We start from the raw sequence: 27,733 nt of genomic DNA, 5'->3' as shown, positions 1-27,733 counted from the left end.
AAACCCACAGAAGTACAGAATATTGAGAGACCTGATTTTACAGACCATATAAAATAATAATAAAAACAAAATGATAGCGTTCAAGGGACTTTCACAATGGGCCCACGTGCATGATGCAGCGTGACTTGATTGGTATATTATCAGCTACAGAACAACCAGCTAAATGGGTGGGCAGAAGGCATCCAGGAGCGGGAACACTGTCTGTGTCAAGTTAGGGAGGACACACAAGCAGGATGGGGACATCCCAGGAGAGATCATTCATGTGGAACAGTGACATAAACCAAGGTCAGAAGGCCAGACTGAAGCCAGACCGCCTGGCCAATGAGCGCAGGATAATCAAGCCAGATTTTCCAAGAAAGTTACTAAAGACTTTGATTGGAACAGAGAGGCTCCATGAGCAAAGCACCATTATGGGATGACAAGAAGAAGGGGCCGAGGTGCTGGGGATGAAGTGGCCCTCCTCCCTGGGCCTCCCAGGGCTCTCCTCCAGAGCAGGTGCTGTGGAGGATGCTGGAGGAAGGCAGGAGGAGGCCCAGGGAGGAGCAGCCTCCAGCCCGTGCCTGGCTCTCCCAGGGACGGGAAGTGGCCGGGACACAGGAGGGCAGAGTCCCTAGGTTCTGGAGCTTCTGAACTGGGGTGAGGGATGCAAGAGTCAAAATTTCATGAGCACTGTAGGCCTGAGGAGCAAGATCAGTGTGCAAGCCAGGTCAAGGACGAAATGTGTGGCAAGGACAGCAAATGTAACAGTAATATCTGAAAGCTGCTTCAGTTTCCAAACTGCTTCCTAATACATTAAGCTCTGAAACCAGGGAAACTGGGTGCAAGCTCCGGCCACTCTTCCCAGCAGTCCCACATGCCCCATTCCTTTCTCCCTCCTGTGTGGGCGAGGCCAGGGGAGAGTCCCTTTCGGACTAAACTCTTTTGAAAAAACAGATCCTTTTTTATCAGACTGGATTTTAGGCCGGCAGATAGGAAGGAAACAATCAAGACAAATGTGCTCCCATCACATGTAATCAAATGACAAGGACTGGAATAGGATGTTAAAGTAGAAATAGATGTGTTCAGATAAGAGACAATCTGCAGTGGGTTTTTCTTTTCTCAAAGCCTTTTAAAATATTAGTGATACATTTCATTTTCAATTAAAACGAGGCTGCTCTTTCCAAACAAAAACAGGAAAGTGGTCCCTCCCCCTCCCAGCTATCAAGAATGGCAGCTAGTGAATTCTCTGCTTACTTTATCATTCCAGGGGAAAGTGTTCTCCCTCTTTCTCTGTATGTGTACCATTTATCAAAGTTTTTGTATTATGATTCACACCCACTGAATGACTTCCCTATCCCGACTGTTAGGTTAAGGGTCCTATTCAAAATAGGAAGCGCCCATGCATAAGAAGCAGCCCAGGGAAGGTGCAGGCTAGGGACCAGTGGAAGGGCTATAAAGAAAGAGAAAAACTGTCCGGCATCCTTGGCAGAAAGGAACAAGAAGGCAGCATTTCCTCTCCTCTGATTTCCTCCCGCCATGGAAGATACCAAACACTGACAGAGATCCAGTGATATAAATTCAGGGGAAGATATTTTACAGATTAAAAGATGAACGAGTTGTGGGCGATCAGCAAAGCAGGCCATAGTCTGCTATTCCAGAAAGGCGCCTGCCCTTAGCATTGTCTAGCATACCCCTCTAATATGGAGTGGCTGAGGGGCCAGCAGCCTCCCTAAAATAATTTGACCTTTGGCAAGCCAGTTAAGCTCTGGGGTCATCAGTTGCCTGGCATCGCTGGCTAAGGCTCTTAAAACACAGAACCTCTACAGCCATCTCTTAAAGGTAAGTTCCTTGATTATAAAGGTAAATCAAACTGATCACTTTTTGGACACACTTAGGGGTGGGAAATGGGGGTGGACCCGGAAACTTCATGATCCACCCCCTTTCAGGATTGGCCAGAGGCAGCGGGACCCAGGGCCTGCCTCCCACTCTAGCCTCCTTTTCTCTCTCCCCTATTCCTGCACCCTCCAACCCTCCACTCTCCCAGAACTCTCCAGCCCTGCACAAGCACAGGCAGCCATGATGCTTGTGCTAAGGGACTTACGTGTTCCCTGCCACTCACCTGGGTATAAGACTAAAGCCATCTTATGTATATTAAAGACAGTTCAGCTTTTCATTGTATTTGACCATCGTAAAATTCCTGCACCTCAGAGAAAAGGTCATATATTCTAGGAATCGCTTAAATAACACATCTTTCAACCATCTACTTGGTAAGTACCATTGCATGAAAGCATACACAGTCCATGGTCCAGGCCCTGTTAAGCTGCATCACTTCACACAGATTTTATAGCTCTCTGTATGTTTACAAGACTCTGCCCATAATGATAATAAAATCGTTCAACCTTCTTAGCCCAAACAAGACAGGCAAAATTCTATCAGGCGTGCTACCTGTCTTTAATCTGACCAACAAACATCCTTTAAGTCTTTTCTGCCTGTGAGGCATGGCCTGCCTTTCTAAAGCCTCTCCTTGGATACATCACGACCCAGAGCTTTGCAGCCAGGGCTTCTGTACAGTCTGGGCTCTCCAGCCAAGCAGGCTGCCTTCTGGGACAGATGTTTAATGCGGAGCCATGCAAATCCACAGCTGGCTCCAAGGTAAACAGAATCTATTTGATTTTTAAGTTAATTCGTTCACCTGGATACACTGGGCTTTGCCTGATCAAGAGAAAAGACACAAGTGTCTTGCTGAGGGGTATGGGACCATGAAAACCTAGAGTTTCATGGGCTAAAACAAAGCTTGTCCTATCCATTCAGTACCTCAAAGCAGTTCACAGTTTAGAAAGCAAAAGAGAACCTTTGTTTACCTTATTGATGAGAGTGACTATATCTCCTTCTTTGATTGTCAATTCGTCATCATTCTGGGCCTCATATGGAAATATTACTTTGCAGTAATCCTTGACTGTAGGAAGAAAAGAAAACACAACCTTTAAAATGCTTGATCTAATGAGCTGACCCAGGAGATATTTTCTATCACATTAACTTCAAGGAAAATCACACTAATGAGAGAGGATATAACCACTGCATAAAGAAAGGGTCACCCTCCGAAAACTACCGAAGATTGCTCATTTTGGGCTCATGCATATTTCTTCTCTTTATCCCCCCCTTACAAACCACATGACATCATGAAATGCCATTGACTACTTTGCTTATTGCAGAAAAGCAAAAAGGTTTTCCTGGTCTCAGGAAAATAGATATGTATATTTTATATACTCTTTATTTTATATACTACTTTATATATTCTTTGGGTACACACATAAGCAGACATAATCTACAAAGAGCAAAAAGCTTAAATTTTGCCCTCACTACTTCCTCCTACACATCATTAAATCAGAAACAGGGTATCTGTATATGTTACAAAGCTGAAGTGGCACTTAAAACAATTTAAAAGATTCATTATGGTACATCTTAAGAAACCAACGTGATATATTTATATATAAACATGTGTCAACAAATTGCTGCCAAATATTAAATGTTCTTTACACATATATGTATGTGGGGGGGGGTGACTTGTACAAATATGTGCCATGGTCTCTCTGTGGGAACCTCCCTGTCCATAGATGGAGCTCTTCATCAACGAGGATACATGGTAGCCCTTGCCAAAGAGGGGAAGACACTAAGGTCACTCAAATCAGTTCAAGTATTCCCTGAACTTTATGCTTTTGAAAGTCTAGGCCCTAGCAGGTTGGCTCAGTGGTAGAGCATCAGTCTGAGGTATGGATGTCCCCAGTTCAATACCCAGTCAGGGCACACAGGAGAAGTACCCATCTGCTTCTCAACCCCTTCCCCTCTTCCCTCTCCCTCTTACTCCTCTCTCTCTCTCTCTCTCTCTCTCTCTCTCTCTCTCTCTCTCTCTCCTTCTGCACTCCTGCAGCCATGGCTTAATTGGAGTGAGTTGGCCCCAGGCGCTGAGGACAGCTCCATGGCCTCTGCCTCAGGCACTAAAAATTGGCTCCCACTGCAGTGGAGCAATGGCCCAGATGGGCAGAGCATCACCCCCTATGGGCTTGCCAGGTGGATCCTGGTCAGGGCACATGTGAGAGTCTGTCTCTGCCTCGCCTCCTCTCACTAAAAAATAAATTAGAATAAAGTAAAATAAAAAAAATAAAGTCTATCTGATGTGAAATCTTCTCTATTTACACAAAAGTACCAGTTTAGAAGACTAAAAATATCTGTAAGGTGTGTGGAAATTGCGACTGAGAAAACTGGGGTTTGATGATTCAAAACAGAAGGAAGAAAGAAAAATTCAAGAGAATTTGTGTCTATTGGAACAGACGTTTATTATTCTGCATCAAGTCCTAATGGCTTTAAATTCCCTTAGTTATTTCCCAAGAAATTAGGGCAGTTCTTGCAGATAGATCATAACCTAGAGTGATATACATAAGTATTCATTGATATTGTCCATAGTACAATGTATATCACTAAAATGTGTTTTTTAATTAGGATTAATGTCACATCATCAAAGAATTGTATATAAAATAAAGGCAATAAAAAAGCTTTAATACAGATATAATGTGGACTAGGGTTGGTCTAGATAAGACAAACAAAGGAGAATAGGAAAAAAGGAGGAAAGAGTAAGAGAAGAACTCACTTTATTCCTATGTAGATGTTCTTGGTTTTTGTCCAGTGGCTCCAAGATATCAGTTACATCCCTCTCCTAGTGTTGGAAACCTGCCGACTTAGGTACTCTGGGCCTTTTGCTCATTAACCATGCTGAGAGGCTCTAATACTAAATCCCATCAATATCAATTTTACTTTAAAATTCTGAGGCCCACATAGTTACCAACATTTCAACTCTTTAATTAGTAATAGCAAACCTTCCAATTTCTGAATTGGCCAAATGTTCTAAAGGGAGGGGAAAAGTTAAGCATCTTTAAATCAGATAATGACAGCTCTTTGCCACTTTTTCTACAGACTAGCTAATGAAATATGACTACTCAACTTCAAAATTTAAAACACTGAAACAAATAACAGTATTACTGAAGAACTTCCCTGCAGAATCTAGCTTTAAGGATAATTCACTGGATCAAACTCATGGAGATGTTTTATGAAGAAGATAAGACACCCATGACTGCCTGACCAGGTGGTGGTGCAGTGGATAGAGCATCGGACTGGGATGCCGTAGACCCAGGTTCGAGACCCCGAGGTCGCCAGCTTGAGCACAGGCTCATCTGGTTTGAGCAAAAGCTCACCAGCTTGGACCCAAGGTTGCTGTCTTGAGCAAGGGGTTACTCAGTCTGCTGAAGGCCCCAGTCAAGGCACATATGAGAAAGCAATCAATGAACAACTAAGGTGTCACAACGAAAAACTAATGATTGATGCTTCTCATCTCTCTCCGTTCCTGTCTGTCTGTCTGTTCCTATCTATCCCTCTCTCTGACTCTCTCTCTGTCTCTGTTTAAAAAAAAAAAAAAGACACCCATGGCCAACAAAGAAAACGCACAGGTCATGTTTCTATTCCTTTGTACTTAAATAAATAATAAATAAATAAATAAATAAATAAGTTGATTAAGTGTGGTAGACGCTGGTTAACTTCTCAGCACCCATTCCCTATCCCTTCCAGTTCACATAATCCTAACATGTTCAGGCATTATATTTAGGAATAGTAACCCCTTCCAGAGTCCTAGGGATGAATACAATACATCTAGGCAATAATATTAATCTCATTCCCCTTTCTTAGTGATTGGAGAGCTCAGTTGGTTAGAGGTGAGCATATGCTCTACTTCCAGCCAATGGGATGTGAGAGGAAATCTGCTTGGGCAGGGATGGGGTGGAGAAAGCTGTTAGATTTTTCTGTCTCATAAAAAAAAGAGAGAGACATGAGGAAAATAGTTGCCCTTGCCTTTCCACTTTCAAAATTCTTTCATCCTTGCTGGAAGACAGCACAATGTTTGGCACTGTGGCAGTTATATTTCAACCGTGAGAGGAAAGCCAAGAAAATCACCCTCAGGAGGTGAGCCTGAGTGAGCCCTGACACTGTTGAGATGTCTGCTGAATTAACCAACCTCAGAAGGCCTGTCCCTGGATCTTGTTACCCAACTCAATAAAACTCTGTTGCTTACCACCACTCTGTAGTCAGGTCAATATTTATTTCCCAGAGCAGAAGGCACCCTGAAGTGAAGGAATTCGGTGAAAGAAAGAAGACATTTCCTGTTACCTCCTCTGAGATACCTGACTAAACTGCCTCCTCCAAAGGCCTCCTCCTATGTATCTTTGTCATTCTCTTTGTCCTCAACTCTTCCCTTGCTACCTCAGGACCTGGCCTATAGTAGGAGGTCAACAAATCATGGTACAACAAATGACTTATAACCAACATAGTGATGAAACATTTAAAGGAAAGTACTAGCATGCTTTTAAAATGTTTCACAGGGCCATTTTGCTTTATGCCTACAATTTCCCTATCAGCTAAGGAGGCCTGGTGTCATCCTGCCTTTAAAAAAGTAGCTTTAATGACATATAATTTTTGAACCATAAAATCTACCCACTTTATTTGTATAGTTTGAAGAGTTTTAACAAATGTATATAGTTGTATGATCATCACCATAACTCAGTTTTTGAACATTGTGAGACATTAGACATAGAATTATCTAGAAAGGACCAATTTTAGAGGAGATACTGGTGCCAGTGGCTACTGTTAACCACCACTCTCCATGAAGCAGGAACTTGTCTTGTCCCTTTTTGCATCCCTAGAACCTAACACAGTTCTCACTAAAAGTTTCTTGGTCCCCTAGTGACAGCTATCAAATGCAGGGAAATCTGAGGGACAGCAAAGTAGCAGGAGAGAATTCTGGGCCAGGAGTCAAGACAATCAATACTGGGTTTGGTCTCAGGTGGGCAGTCCCAAGCACACGACCTGAGGGAATCAATCATGCAGTAGCTCTGGACAGCACTGTCCTCAGGTAAAAAATGGGAGGCAGACCAAGGAGGGGTAAGAGAAGACGTTGGTTAACTTCAGCAGAACACTTTTAGCAAGTTTAAACTTGTTCCAAAACTCCAATTTAAAACAGAGCTGTTCTTTAATTAGAGTAAGGCTGGCCCATCTCCTACCCAGGTCCCTAAAAACATCTCAATGAAACACTGGAGGCTCCAAGGACTATATTGGGCTAGACCGAAGTCCCTGCTGGCTCTGACACTCAGAATGCTCCTGACCAAATGTGGCCACCATTAGCCTCACGTTTTAAGTTATTATGTATTAGAAAATGAGAATTTGTTTTGACTTCTGAGGCCCTAATTCAGCAGTACTGGAAAACAAAAACATGATGTTGGTTTGGATGTACCACTGATATTGAGATACTAAAAAATAAATGTAGCCCTGGCAGGAGAGCTCAGTTGGTTAGAGCATTGTCCCAAAGCACAAAAGTTGCCAGTTCGATATCCGGTCCGGGCACATATAGGAGCAGGTCAATGTTCCTGTCTCTCTCTCCTTTCCTCTCTCTCTTTCTCTCGCTCTCAAAGCAATACAATAAACATTTTAAAAATAACAAAAAATAAATGTATATGAAAAACATGTATTAAACTCTGAGACTGTGGTTTTAATTTTATAGTATATAGAATGAAGATGTTCTACTTTACTTCAAAAATTTATTGAGTCACTACCATGAAAACAATATTGTCAGTTCTTGGGCCTGTGAAATACAGTTGGTCCAACTACTCCCTCTCACCCTCACATGGAAGTGACAACCTAATGCCTGGAGAAAGGCAAGAGAGAAAGAAGGACAGGAAGAAAAAACGAACACGAATAAGCACAAACACACTGTGATGCAATATTGTTTCAGGGAAAGACAAGATTACATTCGAGAGAGAATTCACAAAGAGGAGGCATTTGATATGTCTTGAAAGAATATAATTCCAAATCCTTTTGGACATGGGAAGATATAAAATTTAAATGAGGCCCTGGCCGGTTGGCTCAGCGGTAGAGCGTCGGCCTAGCGTGCGGAGGACCCGGGTTCGATTTCCGGCCAGGGCAAACAGGAGAAGCGTCCATTTGCTTCTCCACCCCTCCGCCGCGCTTTCCTCTCTGTCTCTCTCTTCCCCTCCCGCAGCCAAGGCTCCACTGGAGCAAAGATGGCCCAGGCGCTGGGGATGGCTCTGTGGCCTCTGCCCCAGGCGCTAGAGTGGCTCTGGTCGCAAGATGGCGACGCCCAGGATGGGCAGAGCATCGCCCCCTTGTGGGCAGAGCGTAGCCCCTGGTGGGCGTACCGGGTGGATCCCGGTCGGGCGCATGCGGGAGTCTGTCTGACTGTCTCTCCCTGTTTCCAGCTTCAGAAAAATGAAAAAAAAAAATGAAAAAAAAAAATTTAAATGAGTAGCAGACAAAAATGGAGAAGAAGGGAGTAAAATTAACTTTTGGAGGCAGGCATTTTCCACCTATTCATCTATTAGATGAATTTAATTAGACCAAGACCAAAAAGGAATGAATACACAAATGCACATAAAGAAAAAAAGGCACAATTTATCCAGTAATTGAGATGATTTTGTCCCTATTTTTTCTATAGAAATATTTTTAAAATACTAATTAATTAGCATAACATTGAAATCCAATTTAGTTCTTAAACTTTTTTTTGTCTTAGAGTCCTTAAAGAATCTGAAAAGAAAAATAAAAGCACAAAAAAGCGATCACTCGCTCTTTCTAGGAAAAGCCAAAAAAAAAAAAAAAATACCTAAACACATTCAAAGGTACAGAGAAAATGTGTATAATATCAGAAGGTTCAAGGACCTTTCAGTTTCACCCTTGCCTAGTTCCAGATCAAGATTCTCTGTACTACAATTAATGATTGGCTTCTAATTTCAGAAACTTGTTCTATTAAAACCACCAAGAAGTCCAGTCATGATTCACACCCCTCCCCCAAAATACATTATTTCAATCTCTAAACTTCTAGAAACTTACATGAGATTAAAAACAATTTAAGGAATTGAACTCTCATGCCCTTATCTCATGAGTCCTTTCAGCTGGTTTTATAATCCATTCATATAAAAAAAAACCAACTTAAAAAATACCCTCAGCTTAAAAAAATAAAAGCAAAATAAACAGAATAAACATATCAGCCGGCAGAACATATCATATATACACACACAGCAAGAAAATAAAATTAAATCCAAGATGATTCTCTGGGCTCAATTTCAGGACATAAAAATCAAAGCCCCATGTGTCAGAGTCTGGTAGGAAGCCTTCCAGAGCATTCAGCAGGGGTAAAAAGTAGCAGCTCACACCTCTAACTCATTCTTTTGGGTTACCAGAACAAAAGTATCAAGCTCAGTGGTGTCTACTTTCCCCAGCATCAAAATTTGAAATTATTTCATTCAACTGACAAATATTATCTGAGACACTACTGGTTCATAATCTCTTATCCACAAGCCCTTCAGACAGAATTTTTCAGATTTTAGAAAGTAAGTATTTTGCACACACCACATAATATATACCATCCTCAGCTGGGGCCTGGGGCTGCACCCAGCCATCAAATACATTAAAAGTCTGCAAAAGGCCCTGGCCAGTTGGCTCAGTGGTAGAACATTGGCCCGGCATGTGAAAGTCCTGGGTTTGATTCCCAGTCAGGGCACACAGGAGAAGCAACCATCTGCTTAACCACCCCTTCCCCTCTCCATTCTCTCTCTTCCCTTCCCGTAGTCATGGCTCCTTTGGAACAAGTTGGCTCTGGGCACTGAGGATGGCTCCATGGACTTGCTTAGGTGCTAAAATAGCTCAGTTGCCAAGTAACAGAGCAACAGCCCCAGATGGGCAGAGCATCGCCCCATAGGGGGCTTGCCAGGTGGCTCCTGGTCAGGGCACATGTGGGAGTCTGTCTCTCTGCCTCCCAGCTTCTCACTTAAGAAAAAATAAAAGTCTGCAACAAGTAGATGATTTCTCATCCTAATGGAATACATGCATACATACATACATACATACATACATACATATTGTATCAATACATAGATGAACATTGGTCCAGGACAAGTTTTACCACCCAGGTGATAAGACCTTTTAGTTTTCCCAATGTTTATGTTTTGGAATTGTAATAAGGGTGTGCACTTTTATCATAGTCTGGGAAAAGAGACTAAGTTAAATAAGACTCATTTCTGGTTCTCAAGGAGCTTATAATCAAGGAAAAGAAATAAGGCATGTATACACTATTGCCTCTTGTCAAGGCAATAGTGAGGAAAGGATAAGAGCAATGTGTTCAGCTTCAAGCATCGAAGTATCAGAAATGGGGAAACCCTTTCCCAAAGGAGAGACTAAGAGTTCCTTGTTGGAGGAGAAAAATGGCACTGGGCTCTGTACAGTGTTCTAGGACTATGACCAGAGGAGTAGGGATGGGGATTCTCAACCATTTCTTTCTTTCTTTTTTTTTTTTACAGAGACAGAGAGAGGGATAGATAGGGACAGAAAGAAACGGAAAGAGATGAGAAGCATCAATTCTTCGTTGCGGCACCTTAGTTGTTCATTGATTGCTTTCTCATATGTGCCTTGACCGTGGGGCTACAGCAGGCCCAGTAACCCCTTGCTTGAACCAGCGACCTTGGGTTCAAGCTGGTGAGCTTTTGCTCAAACCAGATGAGCCTGCGCTCAAGCTGGTGACCTCGGGGTCTTGAATCTGGGTTTTCCACATCCCAGTCCGGCGCTCTATCCACTGCGCCACCGCCTGGTCAGGCACTCAACCATTCTTGATGACAAGGAAGATGTGGGGTACCTGTTCCTTCTATACCTTCCCAGACTCTTTCCCTGGGGATCTCAATTAACAGGTCTGAGGTGGAAGCAGAAACTCACAAGCACCCTGATTGTCCTCAGCATGGAAACTTAAGAACCCCTCATTTAGGGCAGAGGTTCTCACACCTGAGTGGGCATCAGCCCAAGGTAGAGGACTTATGAAAACAGAACCCCCAAGGTTTCTGATTCCCTAGGGCTGGGGATCTGCATCTCTACCAAGTTCCCAGGTGCTGCTGCTGACGGGGATCAGCAAAGAGTCAATGTTAGAAAGGAACAAAACAACTGTGAGGATATGGAGCATGGACCAGAGTGGTGGTGGTGCCGAGGCTGGGGGTGCTGTGTGATAGATGTACAGAGAAGTCGAGTCCTTGGTCAGAGTCTCAGGATTGGGGGCTAGAGGGGAGGGATGGAATGAACATCAGGTTTGTCATTCGTTCAATGAATATGATCTGAGTGCTTACTGTGCGCCCGGCGGCAGACATACAGCAGTGCCCTTGTGGAGCTTATCACAGTCTACACCAGTGGCTTGAACCTGGGGCAAGTTTCCTCCCCAGAAGACACTGGCAATACCTGGAGATATCTGTGGTTATCACTGGGGAAGAACGTGTTAAGTGTTATTGGCATCAAGTGTGTGAAGCTCAGGGATCCTGCTAAACATCCTATGATGGACACAGGACAGCCCTTCAACAAAGAGTGATCTGGTCCAAATGTTAACAGTGCCAAGGTAGAGAAATCCTGGTCTACACTTAAGTCCAGACAGGGAAGCAAAGCACATGTGTACATCACTATGTTGTCAACCCCAGTCCAACGACTTCCTTCATGAAAAAGTTGACTGTGACCCAAATCACAAGACCACTTCTGGTCTTGTATCCTACTGGGAATGTAACTTTAAAATTATTTCACAACTATGAATTATGACACCTTTTATTCCCTTTCTGTTCTCTAGTACAGAGCAGCACTAAGTCTTTGGGAAAAAGGAAACCCAGGTTAACATAAAGGAGAGAGCTTTTCTCCTCCAAGAGGACTGTATTTGAAATCCAGGTCCTCAGCGACACGGGCAGCCTGGGCACCTTCGCAGGAAGACCCCCACGCTGAACCCAGACAGCAAGGGCTGTGTTGGGGCACTTGATGAGCAGTGCCTCCCAGGGAGAGGGGAGACCCCTGAGACACGAGGTTGGGGACTTGTGGGAGTCACTAAAACACTGGGTAGGAAATACATGTTCCAATCAGATGTGCCCGAATTCCCAGCCCCCAACATGAGTAAGCTTTGGGGAAGAGAAGTGAGCAAAAACACCTGTCCTGGAAAAAGAGGATAAAAGAGTTCCCAGGTGAAGCTGGGAAAAGCCAACATAAGGGAGCTGCTGACCTTTTTTCCTTTTATTTAAACATGTGGTAAGAAAGCAAAAATTAGCTCAGGCTGAGAAAGTAAAAATCTGCCCAGCCATTCATCAGGATGGGGCAACACACATGGATCCAGCCAGCTGCAAAGTGTAGGGGAAATAGTATTTTTCCCAAGCTCATGCTGCAGTGAGAAAGGGTCCTAAAGAGGCCTTCTCTGAGTGACTACTGATTTCTTACTCTCTGAGAAAGTTTGTCCCCTAAAACCACAGACTATCAGAAACTCTGCTTTTGATACCATATCAGTAAGAAAGAAATGGCCCATTCTTGGCTGAAGGAACTGAGTCACTTTGACACACACACAAAAAAACCAGCCTTGATTTCCCACACAAATGCAGAGCCTCACGTAAGGGGCTCTGAACACAGCAGTCCATATCTATCTTAATTTGGTGGTTTCCAAAGAAACAGTACCTGGGTCCCCCTTGCAGCCCAGGCCTTATGTTGACCCCTTTCCACACAGCCCCTCTTTGCTTTGAGCCTGTCAAAACACTGCTTCATTTAGCCTGACCAGGCAGTGGCTCAGTGGATAGAGCATTGGACTAGGATGCAGAGGACCCAGGTTTGAAACCCCAAGGTCGTCAGCTTGAGCTCAGGCTCACTGGCTTGAGCGTGAAATCATAGACATGACTCCATGGTTGCTTGCTTGAGCCCAAAAGGTCGCTGGCTTGAGCCCAAATGTCGCTGGCTTTAAGCCCAAGGTCGCAGGCTTGAGCAAGGGGTCCCTCACTCTGCTGTAGTCCCCTAGTCAAGGCACATACGAGAAAGCAATCAATGAACAACTAAGGTGCCACATTGAAGAATTGATGCTTCTCATCTTCCTTCCTTCCTGTCCGTCTGTCACTATTTGGCCCTATTTGTTCCTCGCTCTGTCTCTGTCACAAAACAAACAAACAAAAACACTGTTTCATTTAAATTTCACTTCAGTCCCTCCTACTCCAAATCTGTAACTATTATTTTTTTCTTCTGTGTGGTGTGACCTCCGTAGGTCCTCCTGCACAGTCTTCCTGGTGCAATAAGCCAATAAGTCTGACCTTATCGAACAAGCCTGGTTTGCCCTGATGCTCTCGAGCTAATTGGGCTAGAGAAGGGGCTGGAAGAATAAAGGACCTGTCAAGCCCACTGGTAACCACCTCAGAAACCCAAAATAAGCTCGATGATTTTGTGGGAATAAATATGTCCTTTTCCTCCTGGTGACTGTGAACTTGGAAAGGAGACCCATGGTTACACTTCTGCTTTTATAAGACACCGTCCAACATAGAACCTGGTAAACTGTAAGTCATTTATAATTCTCCACTTGCTCAATCACCACTTGTTATGTGCCCACTGAGTCTATGGCACTTTTCTAGGCTATAAAGTAGGGATATCAAGTAGAAGCCACAGCTCTCACCTTGAGGAACAAATCAAAGCCACAAGGCACCATGTGTCACTATCACAGGGGACAACTTGGAGAAGCAAATCAATGGACAAAGTGATTAGAAACGTGGCATGGTGTCCAGTGATGAAGTGAGGCGAGGTTAGGCAGCAGGCTTCCTTCGCATCCTAGTCATTTATTCAGAAGCCTGATCTGCCTCTGTACAAATTCTGCCAAGGATTATCTTTTTCCTAACCCACCTGCTCAACTGGCCTCCTGAATCTCTAAGACTGAACTGTTTGTTCAGAAAGATGCTAAACAATCCTTTCTCTGAGTTTTTGTTTGTTTGTTTGTTTGTTTGTTTTTAGCCCACAGAGGCCACAAATCTGCATCACTTGTAGTACGGGAGACAGGAACTCCAGATGTGGTGAGCTGGAGGAACCTTGGGGCACTTCACTTATGAATATTTAGACAGTCTTCCTCTTGTTATGAAAATTATGGCAATCTGTTCCCCAGCATGTGTTTCAGAGGAATTTCAATATCATAAAAGCTTTATTGGGGAAGGGGAGATGATGTTAGCTGTTCAAATAAATCCTGATCAGCTAAATTTCACTTTCACTCAGAAAATACCAATCGACATGAACATTTTTTGAATCATCATAACTCTTAATCCTGATGGGAGTTCGTATTTTAGCATGCTAAGGAGACAGCTATGCAGGAGGGAGCATAGCTCTCTCCTCTGTACTGCTGGGCAATCTTTGATATATGTTTGTCTTTCAACCACAGGGAAGAAGGACATACTGCTCCCAAGCTCAGGGTCATTTCAAGTCATTGGTCAGTACTCTGTGTCCTTCCGCCTGAACATGGGTGTTGCATCAAAACCTGGAACATTTTGATGCAAAATGTTCCAAATGGAGAGGGCTTTTTAGTGAACTAGGGTGCCTCTAAAAATTATGGAAGAATAATTACCCCAGAAGTTACTCTTAAAATGAAAGCCAGGGTGTGTAAGAGGTGAGATTAAAGTGCAGAAATTGTTGCTCGTCCATGAAAAATGTCAGCCAATAAATATCCCTCAAGGCTTTGCTGACAGTGATAATTCCCCTTCCTGACCTGCTACCCTCTTAATGAATATTTACACCTATGCCCAGTGACATCATCTCATGTTCCTACTGACTGAATTGTTCACATCTTCCCTTTGTCTTTCTCATGCAGCTGCTCAATTCTTTGAATACAGAAACCTTTTGTAAAACCTTTGGAACTGAGTCAGAAGCTGGAGATGCTGGGAGAAACCTCAGGGGTTTTCTCTAGTATACCCTATGACTTCACAAACCATACAGCCAATGAAATAAAATTACGTGCCCAAGGTCAAACAGCTAATAACAGGGTTGATCCTAGAGTACCTGCTTTCTGATTCTCAGCCAAAATACAACACCCAGCCTCTGTAAAACCACTCTTCGTTAACAACCCATCCCCCACCATGATGCTTCCAGAGAGCCAGGCAGGTGGACATAACAGGTAAGACATATTTGTAGGTCTGAATAAGCCATGGTCTATATGATCTTCCCACACACTTAAAGGAGCTGAGTATTTGAAACTGTTAATATCCAGGCCCAGGAAGCCCATCTTAGGTCCCAGAATAACTCTCAACCTACACCGTCCAGTTGGTGGCCACTAGGCACAAAGAGCATTGAGCACTTGAAATGTGGCTACTATAAGTTGAGATGCGCCATACATATAAAATACTTACTAGATTATGAAGACTCATGTGAAAAAAGAATGAAAATAGCTCATTTAATAATTTTATATATGGTACATGTTGAAATGATAACATTTGGGACATTGAGTTAGATAAATTTTATTTAAATTAAGTTTACCTCTTCCTTTATCTTTTTTAAAATGTGGCTACTAGAAAATGTATAATCACGTATGTGGCTCACATAATATTTCTATTGACCAGCACTGCTCCAAACCACAGCTAAACCCTTCCTACTTAATTCTGCCAAAAAAAAAAACAAAAAAAAAAAAACAAAACAAAACAAAAAAAAACATCTCCTGCCTACAGACATTACAGACATTACAGAGGGTGAAAAGAAGCATCAAGGACATGTTCTTACCCTACGGCCGGTTTTTGAGACCTGAGTTTTAATCACTTAAGCATGTCCTACAAACTGGCCTATTTTGTGCCAAATCCTTATAAGTGACATTCAGGTCCCTCCTGCTCAGCCTCCCCTTAAAACAACCCACAAGTCACCCAAGGTCTTCTTTACTCTGGACAGAGTTGAACAATAATATACAGGGAAGTTCTCTTTCATGTGTATTAAAACTCTTTCCCATTACAAATAATAATAATAATTCTCCGCTTCCTAGATTATTATATCTGCAAACACGAGTCAGGTTCGTGAAGACTACTGGTTGTCACATGTCATGAGGACAGCCTGTCTCAGGGACCACAAACCTTTGAGGTTTGCTACATTTTCCTCTTTTTCTTCTCCTGCCTACTGCCCACTCCAGCCATCCAAGCAACTTTCCTAATAACCTTGATCATCTATAAACTTGTTTTTTGTTTGTTTGTTTCTTATTTGTTGTTGTTGGTTTTTAGATGAGAGGATGGGAGATAGTGAGGCGGATTCCACATGAGCCCTAACCGGGATCTTCCTGGCAACCCCATCTGGGGCTAGTGCTCCAGTACCGAGCTATTTTTAGCACCTGAGGTAGTTGCACTCCCACAGAGCTATCCTTAGCATGTGGGGTAATGCTTGAATCAATCTAATCACTGGCTGCAAGAGGAGAAAAGAGAGAGCAGGAGGAGGGGTAGGGAGAGAGAAGTAGATGGTCACTTCTCCTGTGTGCCCTGACTGGGAATTGAACCCAGGACATCCATACATTGGGCTAATGCTGTATCCACTGAGCCACTGGCCAGGGCTATAAACTTATTAATAGCCACGGCTACAAAATGAGCAGTTGAATGAGAGGAAAGACAGCCTACTGCCCAATATGAGCAATGCTTTTGAAATTGTTTAACTGACAATTCTTTTTTTTTTTTGTATTTTTCTGAAGCTGGAAACGGGGAGAGACAGTCAGACAGACTCCCGCATGCGCCCGACCGGGATCCACCCTGCACGCCCACCAGGGGCGATGCTCTGCCCCTCCGGGGTGTCGCTCTGCCGCGACCAGAGCCACTCTAGCGCCTGGGGCAGAGGCCAAGGAGCCATCCCCAGCGCCCGGGCCATCTTTGCTCCAATGGAGCCTCGGCTGCAGGAGGGGAAGAGAGAGACAGAGAGGAAGGAGGGGGGGTGGAGAAGCAAATGGGCGCCTCTCCTATGTGCCCTGGGAGGAATCAAACCCGGGTCCCCTGCACGCCAGGCTGATGCTCCACTGCTGAGCCAACCGGCCAGGGCTAACTGTCAATTCTTGAAAAACAAATATTCAGGACTCTTAAAGAATCTTGAAGACTTTAGTGCCTAAAGGTAGATCTAGCACGAGAAGCCTACAAACTGTATGAATAACTGCAGGGCCAGTGTCTCCTCGGGAACACTTGTAAACTCAGAACAGTGGTTCACAAAGTGTGGGCCCTAGACTAAGAAGCAGTAGCACCTGGCAACTTGTCAAAAAAGCACATTTTCAGGCCCCACTCCAGATCTACTGACTCAAGTTTGAGAACTGCTGGATTACAGCATAAAACTATTATCAAGAGTCTGATTGTACCATTAATAGATGGAAGGAATGTAGGTTGATTAAAACCTTAAACATTATGACAGGGCTCTAACATCTGCACGAATATTACCCATGCATTTATTTATCTAAACCACCATTTTTGGCTTAGCCAGTCCCATAAATTCATTTTCTTGTGTCTAAGGCAGTATCACTTACTTGCTCTCAAAACTATGTGTTTTGCCCTGGAAAAGGAGTTCCGGGTATATTACTCTGCAAATAAAAGAACAAACCTATGCTTGTTCTTATGTTAATCGTATGATACAGATTTTCTCAATCTTTGTCTTTCCAAACTAGATTAGTAGTCTGTTCACATTATCTTCATATGAAAATCTGAAGCTGAAAAAATAAAATAAAATAAAATCCCGAGACAGAACTTAAGTACTTGTTTCTGGGAAAAGACACACTAGAGCATGCTCAGAACGCCCCCGTTAGGGGAGGAATGCCTAAAGGAAATGGAGTATTGCCTGCTTTAGCATATACAAACAAAGGAAGGATGCCCAGTGACATCTGGATTTGAGATAAATAACAAATATTGCCTGGGACATACTTATTTATAACCCCCAAATTAAAAATTCAAATGTAACCGAGCATCTTATATTTTATCTGGCAATTCTAGAGTTGGCAATACTGACCTATGGGAAGGTTTTGGAGAGAAAACTGTCCTCAAATACATAAAGAAAGGACTGTTAGGAGGAAAAAGGGCCAATATCAATACAGGCCCAGAGACTAGAACCCTTGGGGGAAATACTGTAAGAGCCTATCTGGCCCAATAGAAGAAAGACATTTGTACCTAGAGGAATTCAAGCAGAGATGTGCTGAGGATGCTGGCAGGAAGTCAAGGTTTAGGAGTATTGGCTGAGTGGTTAGGCTCAAAGATAAAGCCTCTCTGACTGGAATATGTGTGAACCCCTAAACTGCTTAAAAGTTGCATTTCCTCTAGAATCTACCTCTGGAACTATGCAAAGTTCTCTGGACAGATATGGACAAGCCCTGGCTCTGCATGTCAGTGAGATACACAAGGCAGGACAGAACCATGTTTCACAAAAGCGATGATCCCACCCCTACCCCACACCAACCCCACCCCTACCCCACCACAAGAGCTCTGAATCTAACTGTCTCATCCTACTGGTGGGACCCAATGAAACACATCAGTGTGCATTCTTTCCTGGTGTGTTAAAAAAAAATCATTAAGATCATGTGAAGATTTTATCAAAAGCATTTGAGTTTTATCAAAAGCATTTGACTTATCAAAAGCTTTCAAACGTCAAATGGAAAAATAAGGAAACTCACTCTTTGTCCTGCTGTCCATTTCTGTTTTGGATGAGTCTGGAGTTGCTGTAGCTGGAAGTAACTTCTTTCCAATGGTCTGAGAAAGAAAAAAGATGATTCTACTTAACAAGATGATTCGCTCCATTGAGTACAGGAATAAAATCAAGATCGCAGTGACGAACTGCTCACAACTGGTCCCGCAAACCACACACATAAGCGTTGTGCTGCTCTGTGTCCTGCCTGCTGTTCTTCCATTGGGCTGAGCCTTAGTGACAATAAGCGAGAAAACCAGGTAGGAAGGGCTTATCCCTGTAGGCTTTCAGTACCTTTTGCTCCCATTCTTCCTTGATGTTCTTATTAAAAACACATCCCCCCTCATTTTATGAGAAGCTGACTAAATCGACGGAGGCACAGCACCTGGCCAAGAGGAACTGCTCAAAAGCATCTACGGAATAGAAGAATAAGAATGGTAGCATGAGAGAATGAATAAAAAGAGAGAAAGAAGAATGGGATTTAAGGGTGGAGGGCCAGAAGGACAGACAAACAGACAGGGCAGGTGGAAGGACAGGCAGAAGTCAGAGTGTCCAGGACAACTGTGCCCTACTGCGTCCCCTTCCAGCCCAAGGAGATGCCTATTGATACCAGAGAAACAGCTGTTAAAACCAAGTAGCTTAGTGAAACCAACCCCCCCAAACAATGAAGGGTTTCCCCAGTAAGAATCCAGCTACTGGGAAAACCAAACATATCTGCTACTTAGACACATGAAGAGGAATGAATTGCATAATTCAAAAACCAGCACAATGGAATGCTTCTTCAAATAAAACTAATTCACCACAGTTTTTAATTTGAAAAATGTCTTCATGGCTCAGATGTTGAAACTAACATTAAATATGAATAAATCACAGAAAGAGGATAAGATAAATCAAATCCTCAGCCCCTCATGAATTTTTTAAAACATTTGTGACAGAAAGCCTTTACATTTTACATGGTGACATTTTTATTTAGTGCCGCAGGGCTTTCTATATTAGATAAAAAATGGAATCCAAAATATTATGCTGCCCCTCAACTGCTGCTAAGTACTCAAACTAATAACATTTTTTTTTGTATTTTTCTGAAGCTGGAAATGGGGAGAGCAAACTAATAACATTTTGTGATTTCAAGGAAACATCAAGGAGGAAAAAAAGCTTGATGTTATTTGGCCATAAGGTCAAATTTGATGAAAAACTGTTCTTAGAGTTATCTCGAAAAATCAGGAATTGACAGTTAAAATAGATGCTCTTACAGTGTTGTTCACATTCCTATTGATACTATCAACAGCATCCTTATTAATCCCTTTGTACTCCACCTTTAGAGAACAGAGTAAAGCATCACTATTGTTAAAACATTAGCAAGAAGAAAAGAAAAACAATTAATACTTCAATTATCACTGACAGGGGAGCGAAGAAATCAGGAAAACATAATAGTGAGCGACTGTCCAATCCTGACTTTTCAGAAAAGAGAGAGAGAACCAATGTTTTGGGCTTTAAACCAAATGCCTTCCTTTGCAGGCATCCCCAAACTACAGCCCGCGGGCCGCATGTGGCCACCTGAAACCATTTATACAGCTCCCACCGCACTTCCGGAAAGGGGCACCTCTTTCACTGGTGGTCAGTGAGAGGAGCACTGTATGTGGCGGCCCCCCAACGGTCTGAGGGACAGTGAACTGGCCCCCTGTGTAAAAAGTTTGGGGACCCCTGCTTTAGAGAAACCTTTGCAGATTGTATATTCTTATAAATTCCCCTTATTTGGTAATAAAACAAAGTCCTGCCCATCATCTCTAATTTCCTGGTTTACCAGTCCATCCAAGCTAACAGACATCAAATCAAAAAAGGCCACCAGTTAAAGCCACTTACTTCTGTACAGAAAGACACAAGAAAGCCAAGGTTTTTCTGCTCCTTTTTCTCACTATTTCAGAAAATACAGCACACTGGTCGCTGTGTAGATCCCAGCAACAGGGGTGATGGTGAAGCTGATATTGTCCTCACCTTCCAAGGGTGCTGGATTTTAATTCCATCCTTCTTCATGGGCCATGACTGAAGGCTGAGAGTAAGGCAAGTCCCTCCCCTCTCAGCCTGGTTCTCCAGGTGTCCTAGAGATGTAAATCATTCAGGTGTTTCTCTCTTCTCTAGAACCTAGACCCAGAGAGGTATGGTGCCCAAACCAGTGACACCAGCATCACTTGAGAACTTATTCACAGAGCAAGTTCCCAGGCCCTGCCCCAGGCTTCTTTCTCAATCAGAAACTGTGGGGATGGTTCCTGGCAGTCTCTGTCTAAACACATCCTCCAGGGGATTCTGATGCACGCTCAAGTTTGAGAGCCACTGACCTGCGTGTAGGAGGGATTCCAGTAATGCTAACCAAATACCTTTTCTTGGACTAACAACTCTCTGGCTGCCTATTCTCAGACCTAGATAATTATAAAACATCTTTTTCACTCTTCTTACTCTCTTCTCTCTCTCTTTCCACCTTCTTTCTATCTTCTTCTGAGTCCAGAATCCCGCTCATATCAAGTATAAAATCACTCCTCTGATTTTATTCTAATTCAGATGCAAACTCCTTTGAGTATAAAAAAGTCTCTAATCATATAATAAGGCTAAGCAGAAGGAAGTTTAGGTCCTGTTTCTGCAAGCCTCCTCTCAAAGAATAGTACGCACAACTCCTGAATCACAAAGACAACCAGGTCTTATGTGTAGGGTAGGAAGGAGAGAGCTCCCTGCATTGCTGAGACAGCATCCTGTTGGAAGGCCAGGCTTTCAGATGGTTATTATAGAAGAGGATGATATTTTGAGAAACTATATGCAGACATTACTCAAGTGCTCACAGGAAGCCAAACACAGAGATGACTTTTAAAACCATTGGTAAAATATAAGATGAAAGCTGGCTTTTTGAAGGCATTCCTTTTACTCTACTGGGATCTGATGGTACTCTTTCCCTTTCTTTTCAGTGCACATTTATTAAGTGCCTGTTCCATATGAAGCAGGGAAGCAGACAAAAAGGCAGGAGGCCGCCCAGCATCTCTGCAAATGCTAAAACAGCAATTCATCAGCTTCTCCAGAGTGGTGTGTTGAGGGGTACTGCACCATCCAGCATGGTTATCCCAAATCATGGTGATATACGAGATACAGAAAGACACAGGTCACAGGAGACAGTGATGGGAAAAAGGACCAAACAGCATTTATGCATGATCATAACCTCAACCTTTCAGCTTTCATTCTCTACCATCTCTCAGAAAGATACACAAATAGCTATTAAAACTCACTGTAAACTTTTTCTGTTTATTTTTACATGCTTCTTTAATGAACTCCTCTGATTGATGGTATTATGAAAAGTTTTTTTGGTGCTTAGTAGGGGGACACAGGAGCAGAGTAGAAGCTTCACGTGCCAGCTCAGGTCAGAGCCAGTGAGAACTAGCACAAAGGAGCATCCTTACAATGCGGCGCCTGTGTGCTCTAATGGAAGACTTTTCTACTCCCTGGGAAATTTACAAAGCAACTGTTAACTCATTTGCCCTTGGTTGGCCCAACTTAAACTGTTAACAACACAAGATATGTCAGAGAAAAATAAAACTCAAAATTCTAAAAATAATATGCATGGTCCAGTAAAAGAAAAGATTTATTTGTAGTTCCATTCCAGGGACAAAAGATTATCTTTGAAACACCTTATATACCACCATGTCAATCCCGTCATCTCCAAGGTTATGCTTCACAGTCTGTGTTTAAACTTGAGTTTAAGAAAAAAATATTTTAAAGTCACTTTCTGATTAAATTTGCTCAAGACTTTCAGTTATTTATGTAACGTTTATTTCCCTTGAGAAGTTAGTGATGATTCAAGTTACAATACACCTTTTTGCGCAATCGTAAAGACTTCATCAGATTTGCAGCTGCTTTAGAAGCATTTGTTAATTGCATTATACTTCGAAATTTAACTGCTTTCCCCCTTTTTCTTCAGAAAGAGTGCCCTCCTTGAGAGCAGGACCTAGATGTTAATTATTCTCTAATCTCCACAAAGTCAAGTGTCTGTTGGATATAGTAGGGAGTTTGGGGATGCCATCCACTCACTCTTTGCCAGAGCATTAACATCCTACACAACACAACAGGCAAATGAGGTGAGATGTCTTCCTTGACAAATTAGACCAGGAGGCCCTCTTGGAGCCCCACTGTTTGTTACTGTCATTTATCAGCTCTTTCCAGTCTGGTCTCTGGTGACAGCCCATTGTTTGAAATGTCTTTCTATACTACTGTTGCCCCTGATTTACTCCTTTGTTCCCATGTATGCACCCTGACCTCCTATTAATTACTGGTCACCATAAAGAAGGATCCAATCTCAGCCATGTTTCTGGTTGTCATCTCTCTGCTTATGACTTCCAAATACTCATCCTAGTTCGCTCCCTCACAGTCTCTCAAATTTTTATCTATTATGATCAAAGACTCTCACTTCGAGGGCTCATTATATATATATGCATATGCACACACACACACACACACACACACACACACACACCATTCTCTTGTTCTAAAATCATTTTCCAAAGTGTGTTCCCAAGATGTTCCATAACTGACCAACCAAACAAACACCAAGCCACTTATTCCTACAATCTGGTAAATTTGGGAGACATGGAATACTTGGTCTAATCCTTGCATAATAGCACATTAAAGGCTCTGAGAAGTCCTATAGTTACTGTTTAAGATTATCTTTAATATTATCTCAGTGTTCTCCAAACTTATCTGACCAGAATTCCTTATTCGTGTGATACCTATAAACACACCATGAAAATGAGTTGTCTATGGAATAGCTGGGTTAACATCACTACCTCTACACCCTAAATTCTCTTGATTCATCCTCTGTCTCCTAGATTCATGATTTGGAGCTCACCCATCATTATCCTCTTATTGTGACTTCCCATACTGAACCCACCACCAAAGCCCTGCTTTCAGATTCATCCCTTCCTCTTTGTCCCCAGCCTACAGCCTTGTTACTATCACAGGGATTATTTCAATAGTTTCATAGAGAATGATCTTAGTCCCTGATTCAAGCTGCTTTATTTGATCTCCCATAAGATCAACTTTTAATCATTCTCCACCATTATCCCTTACTATATTTACTTTAAAAGACTATATAGAGTAGACTCTCCTTATCTGTAGGACCCCCTGAAACAACAGAAAGTACTGAACCCTATATATACTTTATATTTTTCCCATACATAAACGCTTATGATAAAGTTTAGTTTATAAATTAGGCACACTAGAAAATAACTAATAATAAAACAATTACATCAACATTCTGTAATAAAAGTTATATGAATGTGCTCTCTCTCAAAATACCTCATTGTACTGTATTCACTCTTCTTGTGATGTGAGATGATATAACACTAATGTAATGCAATAAAGTGAGATGAAGAGCATAGATATTTTTACACCATGGTTGGCAGCAGGTAACTGAAACTACAGCTAAGGATGGACTATTCTACTTCTTCTTCATGACTATTATGTCAACTCCCAAAGCCCTGAAAAAATTTAAATATTTTCTTAAAATTTACAATTGCTGCAACTTGCCATATCTCTCAATGGCTGGTAACTTTCCCCTGTGCTCTTTTATTTTATTTTATTTTTTTAGGTGAAAGTGGGGAAGATACAGAGACAGACTCCTGCATGCACCCTAACCGGGATCCACCTGGCAACAACCTCTGTCTGGGGCCAATGCTCTGCTGGCAACTGAGCTATTGTTTTTAGTGCCTGAGGTGGAGGCTCCACAGAGCCATCCTCAGCACCCAGGGCCAACATGCTCAAATCAATCGAGCCGTGGCTGTGGGAGAAGAGAGGGAGAAGGTGGAAAAGGGAGAAGGAGATGGTTGCTTTTCCTGTGTGCCCTGACCAGGAATCAAACCTGGGATCAAGCCAGGAATCAAACATGCCAGGTCAATGCTCTACCACTGAACCTACCAACCAGGGCCTCCTGTGCTCTTATTATTAATAATGGCAAGCTTTCTCTGGATAGAAAACACCCAATTCCATCTTAGATGCTTCCATTAGGTCTTTCAGGGTTTACTCTTTCAATATGTCCAATAAAAACTTCAGTATCTGTCATGCTACTAAACACATATATATGAAGTCTGTTTTATATATGACACACACTCAGAGACACATGTATGTATTTGTGTGTCCAGTAGAGAAATGTATTTGAGAAGTTGAGCCAAATTCTACTTTTTATCATGCACTTTAACTTCTGCCAGGATCTGATTATTAAGATTCACTTGTTAGCATTTTGGATACCTGTAGAAACCAGGCCCTAAGAAAAGAAAAGGACCATATAACACATTTATAGGCAGGGTAGAATTTTCTTTTTGTCAAAGAAAAACAACTTTCTGAAGGTTCAGTAAGGTCTTCCACTCATGCTGAGAAACACGAACTGAAGTACAAATCAAAACTTGCTTGAGTGCTCAATAAAGTGGAGAACATACGTTCAAACAACGTTAAAATCATAAGAGGCAGCTCTTCAAATGCTTGACAATATATGAAAATACTGTTTATATTTTACCCCCACTGTTCTTAAGAGAGAAGCCTGCATGCTATTTCGTTGTAGGGTCACTCAATTCACACGATGAACAATCAAAGTAAATTTCCATTCTGTATACCACTTTGATAAAATCTCATTTGCCATTATTCTTTAAAAGACTATTTTCTGCTGTTATGTCAGATAAAAGAACATCTTAAACTTTCCTTCTACCAGAGGTTTAGTTTTATCTTTTGATTAACAATGCCTTCTTTTTAGATGCATTTGGAGAATTTAATAAAAGGATGGGTATGAGAGAGAAGGATGGTATGGCAGGAGTGAATACCATGGGAACAGTTTGAGTTTTGTTTGTTTGGTGCTTTAACATAAGATTTGCTGCACATGTGTGAACCAAGTCCTAATTGTCCTACTAGGACAATTGTATAAATTCAATTAATATACAAAGACCTTTTCCAGATTTATAATATTTTGACTTGTTCAATGGCAACATAGTCTAGGCCAGTGGTCGGCAAACTCACTAGTCAACAGAGCCAAATATCAACAGTACAACGATTAAAATTTCTTTTGAGAGCCAAATTGTTTAAACTTAAACTATATAAATAGGTACATTCCTTATCGAGGTAGCGCCCACACATGGTATTTTGTGGAAGAGCCACACTCAAGAGACCAAAGAGCCGCATGTAGCTCGCAAGCCACAGTTTGTCAACCAGGGGTCAAGGCTATTCACCTTACCTGGGTGGTTATATCCTCCTCCAGTATATTTGAATTTCCTCTCATCTTTAAAGTTTAACTAAAGCCCAGCTGGCTAAACAAAGTAGCTTTCAATAAAGTTTTCTAATGATATGCAGCCCACACTGACTGTGACATTTTTATGTGTATGAGACACTTGAGGGCAAAGCCATGTCTTAGCAGTTTATCAGTTTTCCTGTACACCTCTAAAGTAAAGATCTCAAAGTCTCTCTCTGCTTCTCCTTTCCTTCCTCTCCCTCCTTTCCTTTCCTTTCCTTTTCCTTTTCCTCCCTCCCACCTTGCCTCCCTCCCTTCCTTCCTTCTCTTTCTTTCCTTCCTTCCATTTAGCATTATTTTATGAAACTTCCATGAGCCATGATCTATTCTGAACATTGGATATACAAAGATGAGTCCTGGATTTTTAATGAGTTCAAAATTTAACAGCAGAGATAGATTCATTAACAGAGAGCAACACAGTGCAAAGGGGAAAACACTACAAACAAGATGTATATAAAAGAGGAAAAAGGAGCCATTAAGAGTTCTACATGGGAAATAAGCCTCAGAAATGATAAGCCTTGAGTTAAATTCTGAAGGATGGGTAGGAATTGGCCACGTAGAGAATGGGGGAAAGGGTATCCCAGCTGAACAAAAGCAGCTGTGAAGGTGAGAATGTGTGCAAGGAATGAGGACTCCACAGAACAGAGTGGGGGTGGGGTGGGGATTGCAGTCTGGGGTGAAGAGTGGGAGATTTGCTGGGGCCAGGTGGCCAGCAAGGTAAATTGGGGCCAATGTTACAGTTTGTGCTTTATCTGAGTTTATCTTAAAGACAACTCTAGTTAATAGAGATGTAGCATGATCAAATTTGTGACTTTAAGACCAATGATCTGGTGGGACTGGGAGGAGAAAAGAAGAAAAGACATGCAAAAGTCAGGAAGCTAATTAGGAGGTTGACAAAATAATCCAACTAAGACAATGAAACCAAGATCTATAAAAGAGAAATTCGAGAAACATTTAGATTGTTGATCTTTCCATATTTCATAGTCATTCCAGGGATAAAACAGTGATTATGAATTGGTTTGATTATAAATAGGAAAAACTCAAACTTTGTTATATTCTTGAGTGTACATATATGCATTCTACATAGGTATTGAACACCAATGATGTATAAAGAACAATATTAAGTCCAAACCCTGACCATAGGAGCAAAAGAGCTAGATGCTCAGAGAAGCATCACGGAGAACCAATCTTGATGTAAAGTATCACAGTGAATGTGTTTCTCAGTGTTCTGGTGCTGGTGTGGTGACATTTAGTGGAAAAATAGTAGGCCTATGATAGTTTTGAACAGTCAGCTTATTGTTAAAACATCAATTGATCTATTATTTGAAAAAAAAATTAAAAAAAAACTGAGACACAACCCTGGCATGTTGGTTCAGAGGATAGAGTGTTGGCCCAGCTTGTGGACGTCCTGGGTTTAATCCCCAGTCAGGGAATACAGGAGAAGTGACCATCTGCTTCTCTCCCCCTCTCTCTCCTTCTTTCCCTCCCACAGCCAGTGGCTTGATTGGTTTGAGCATTGGCCCTGAGCATTGAGGATAGCTTGTGGGTCTGAGCATCAGCCTCAGGCACTAAAAATAGTTTGGTTAGTCTGAGCATCAGCCCCAGACAGGAGTTGCAGGATAGGTCTCTGTCAGGGCACATGTGGGAGTCTGTCTCACTATCTATCTCCCTTCCTCTTGCTTTAAAACAAATAAAACAAAACAGAGACACATAAGAAACTCTTGACATAGAAAAAACATCTTTCTAATCTGAAAAATTCAAATATGTCTCCAAAAAATATGTTAACCTAGAGACAAAAATGGGAAATTTATTTCCCAAAAAGAGAAGCTTTCTGTCCTTTAAAGTAAGAAAGAGAAATGAAATAGTTTCAATCAGAAAAGAGCTAATACTTGGAGTAATGTTTGCTGTTTCATTTTCAAGTAAAACTGCAAC

At 42.1% G+C, this 27,733-nt stretch overlaps 1 protein-coding gene across 8 annotated transcripts in view; it reads right to left on the bottom strand.

The window, feature by feature from the left end:
* Window positions 1-27,733, bottom strand: part of SH3KBP1 (SH3 domain containing kinase binding protein 1) — a 467,100-nt gene that overhangs the window by 95,367 nt on the left and 344,000 nt on the right. For all 8 annotated transcript variants that reach the window (XM_066248853.1, XM_066248849.1, XM_066248852.1 and 5 more), the window contains 2 exons: window positions 18,488-18,563; window positions 2,841-2,935 (listed from right to left, as the gene is read on the bottom strand). In XM_066248853.1, coding sequence (XP_066104950.1) covers window positions 2,841-2,935; window positions 18,488-18,563 — 171 coding nt within the window. The remainder of the gene's footprint in view (window positions 1-2,840; window positions 2,936-18,487; window positions 18,564-27,733) is intronic.

Source organism: Saccopteryx bilineata, chromosome X (assembly GCF_036850765.1).
Source record: "Saccopteryx bilineata isolate mSacBil1 chromosome X, mSacBil1_pri_phased_curated, whole genome shotgun sequence".
In the NCBI taxonomy this organism is placed as follows: Eukaryota; Metazoa; Chordata; class Mammalia; order Chiroptera; family Emballonuridae; genus Saccopteryx; species Saccopteryx bilineata.
Note: the sequence above shows the minus strand (reverse complement) of the source record. Positions and strands in the feature narration are given on the sequence as shown.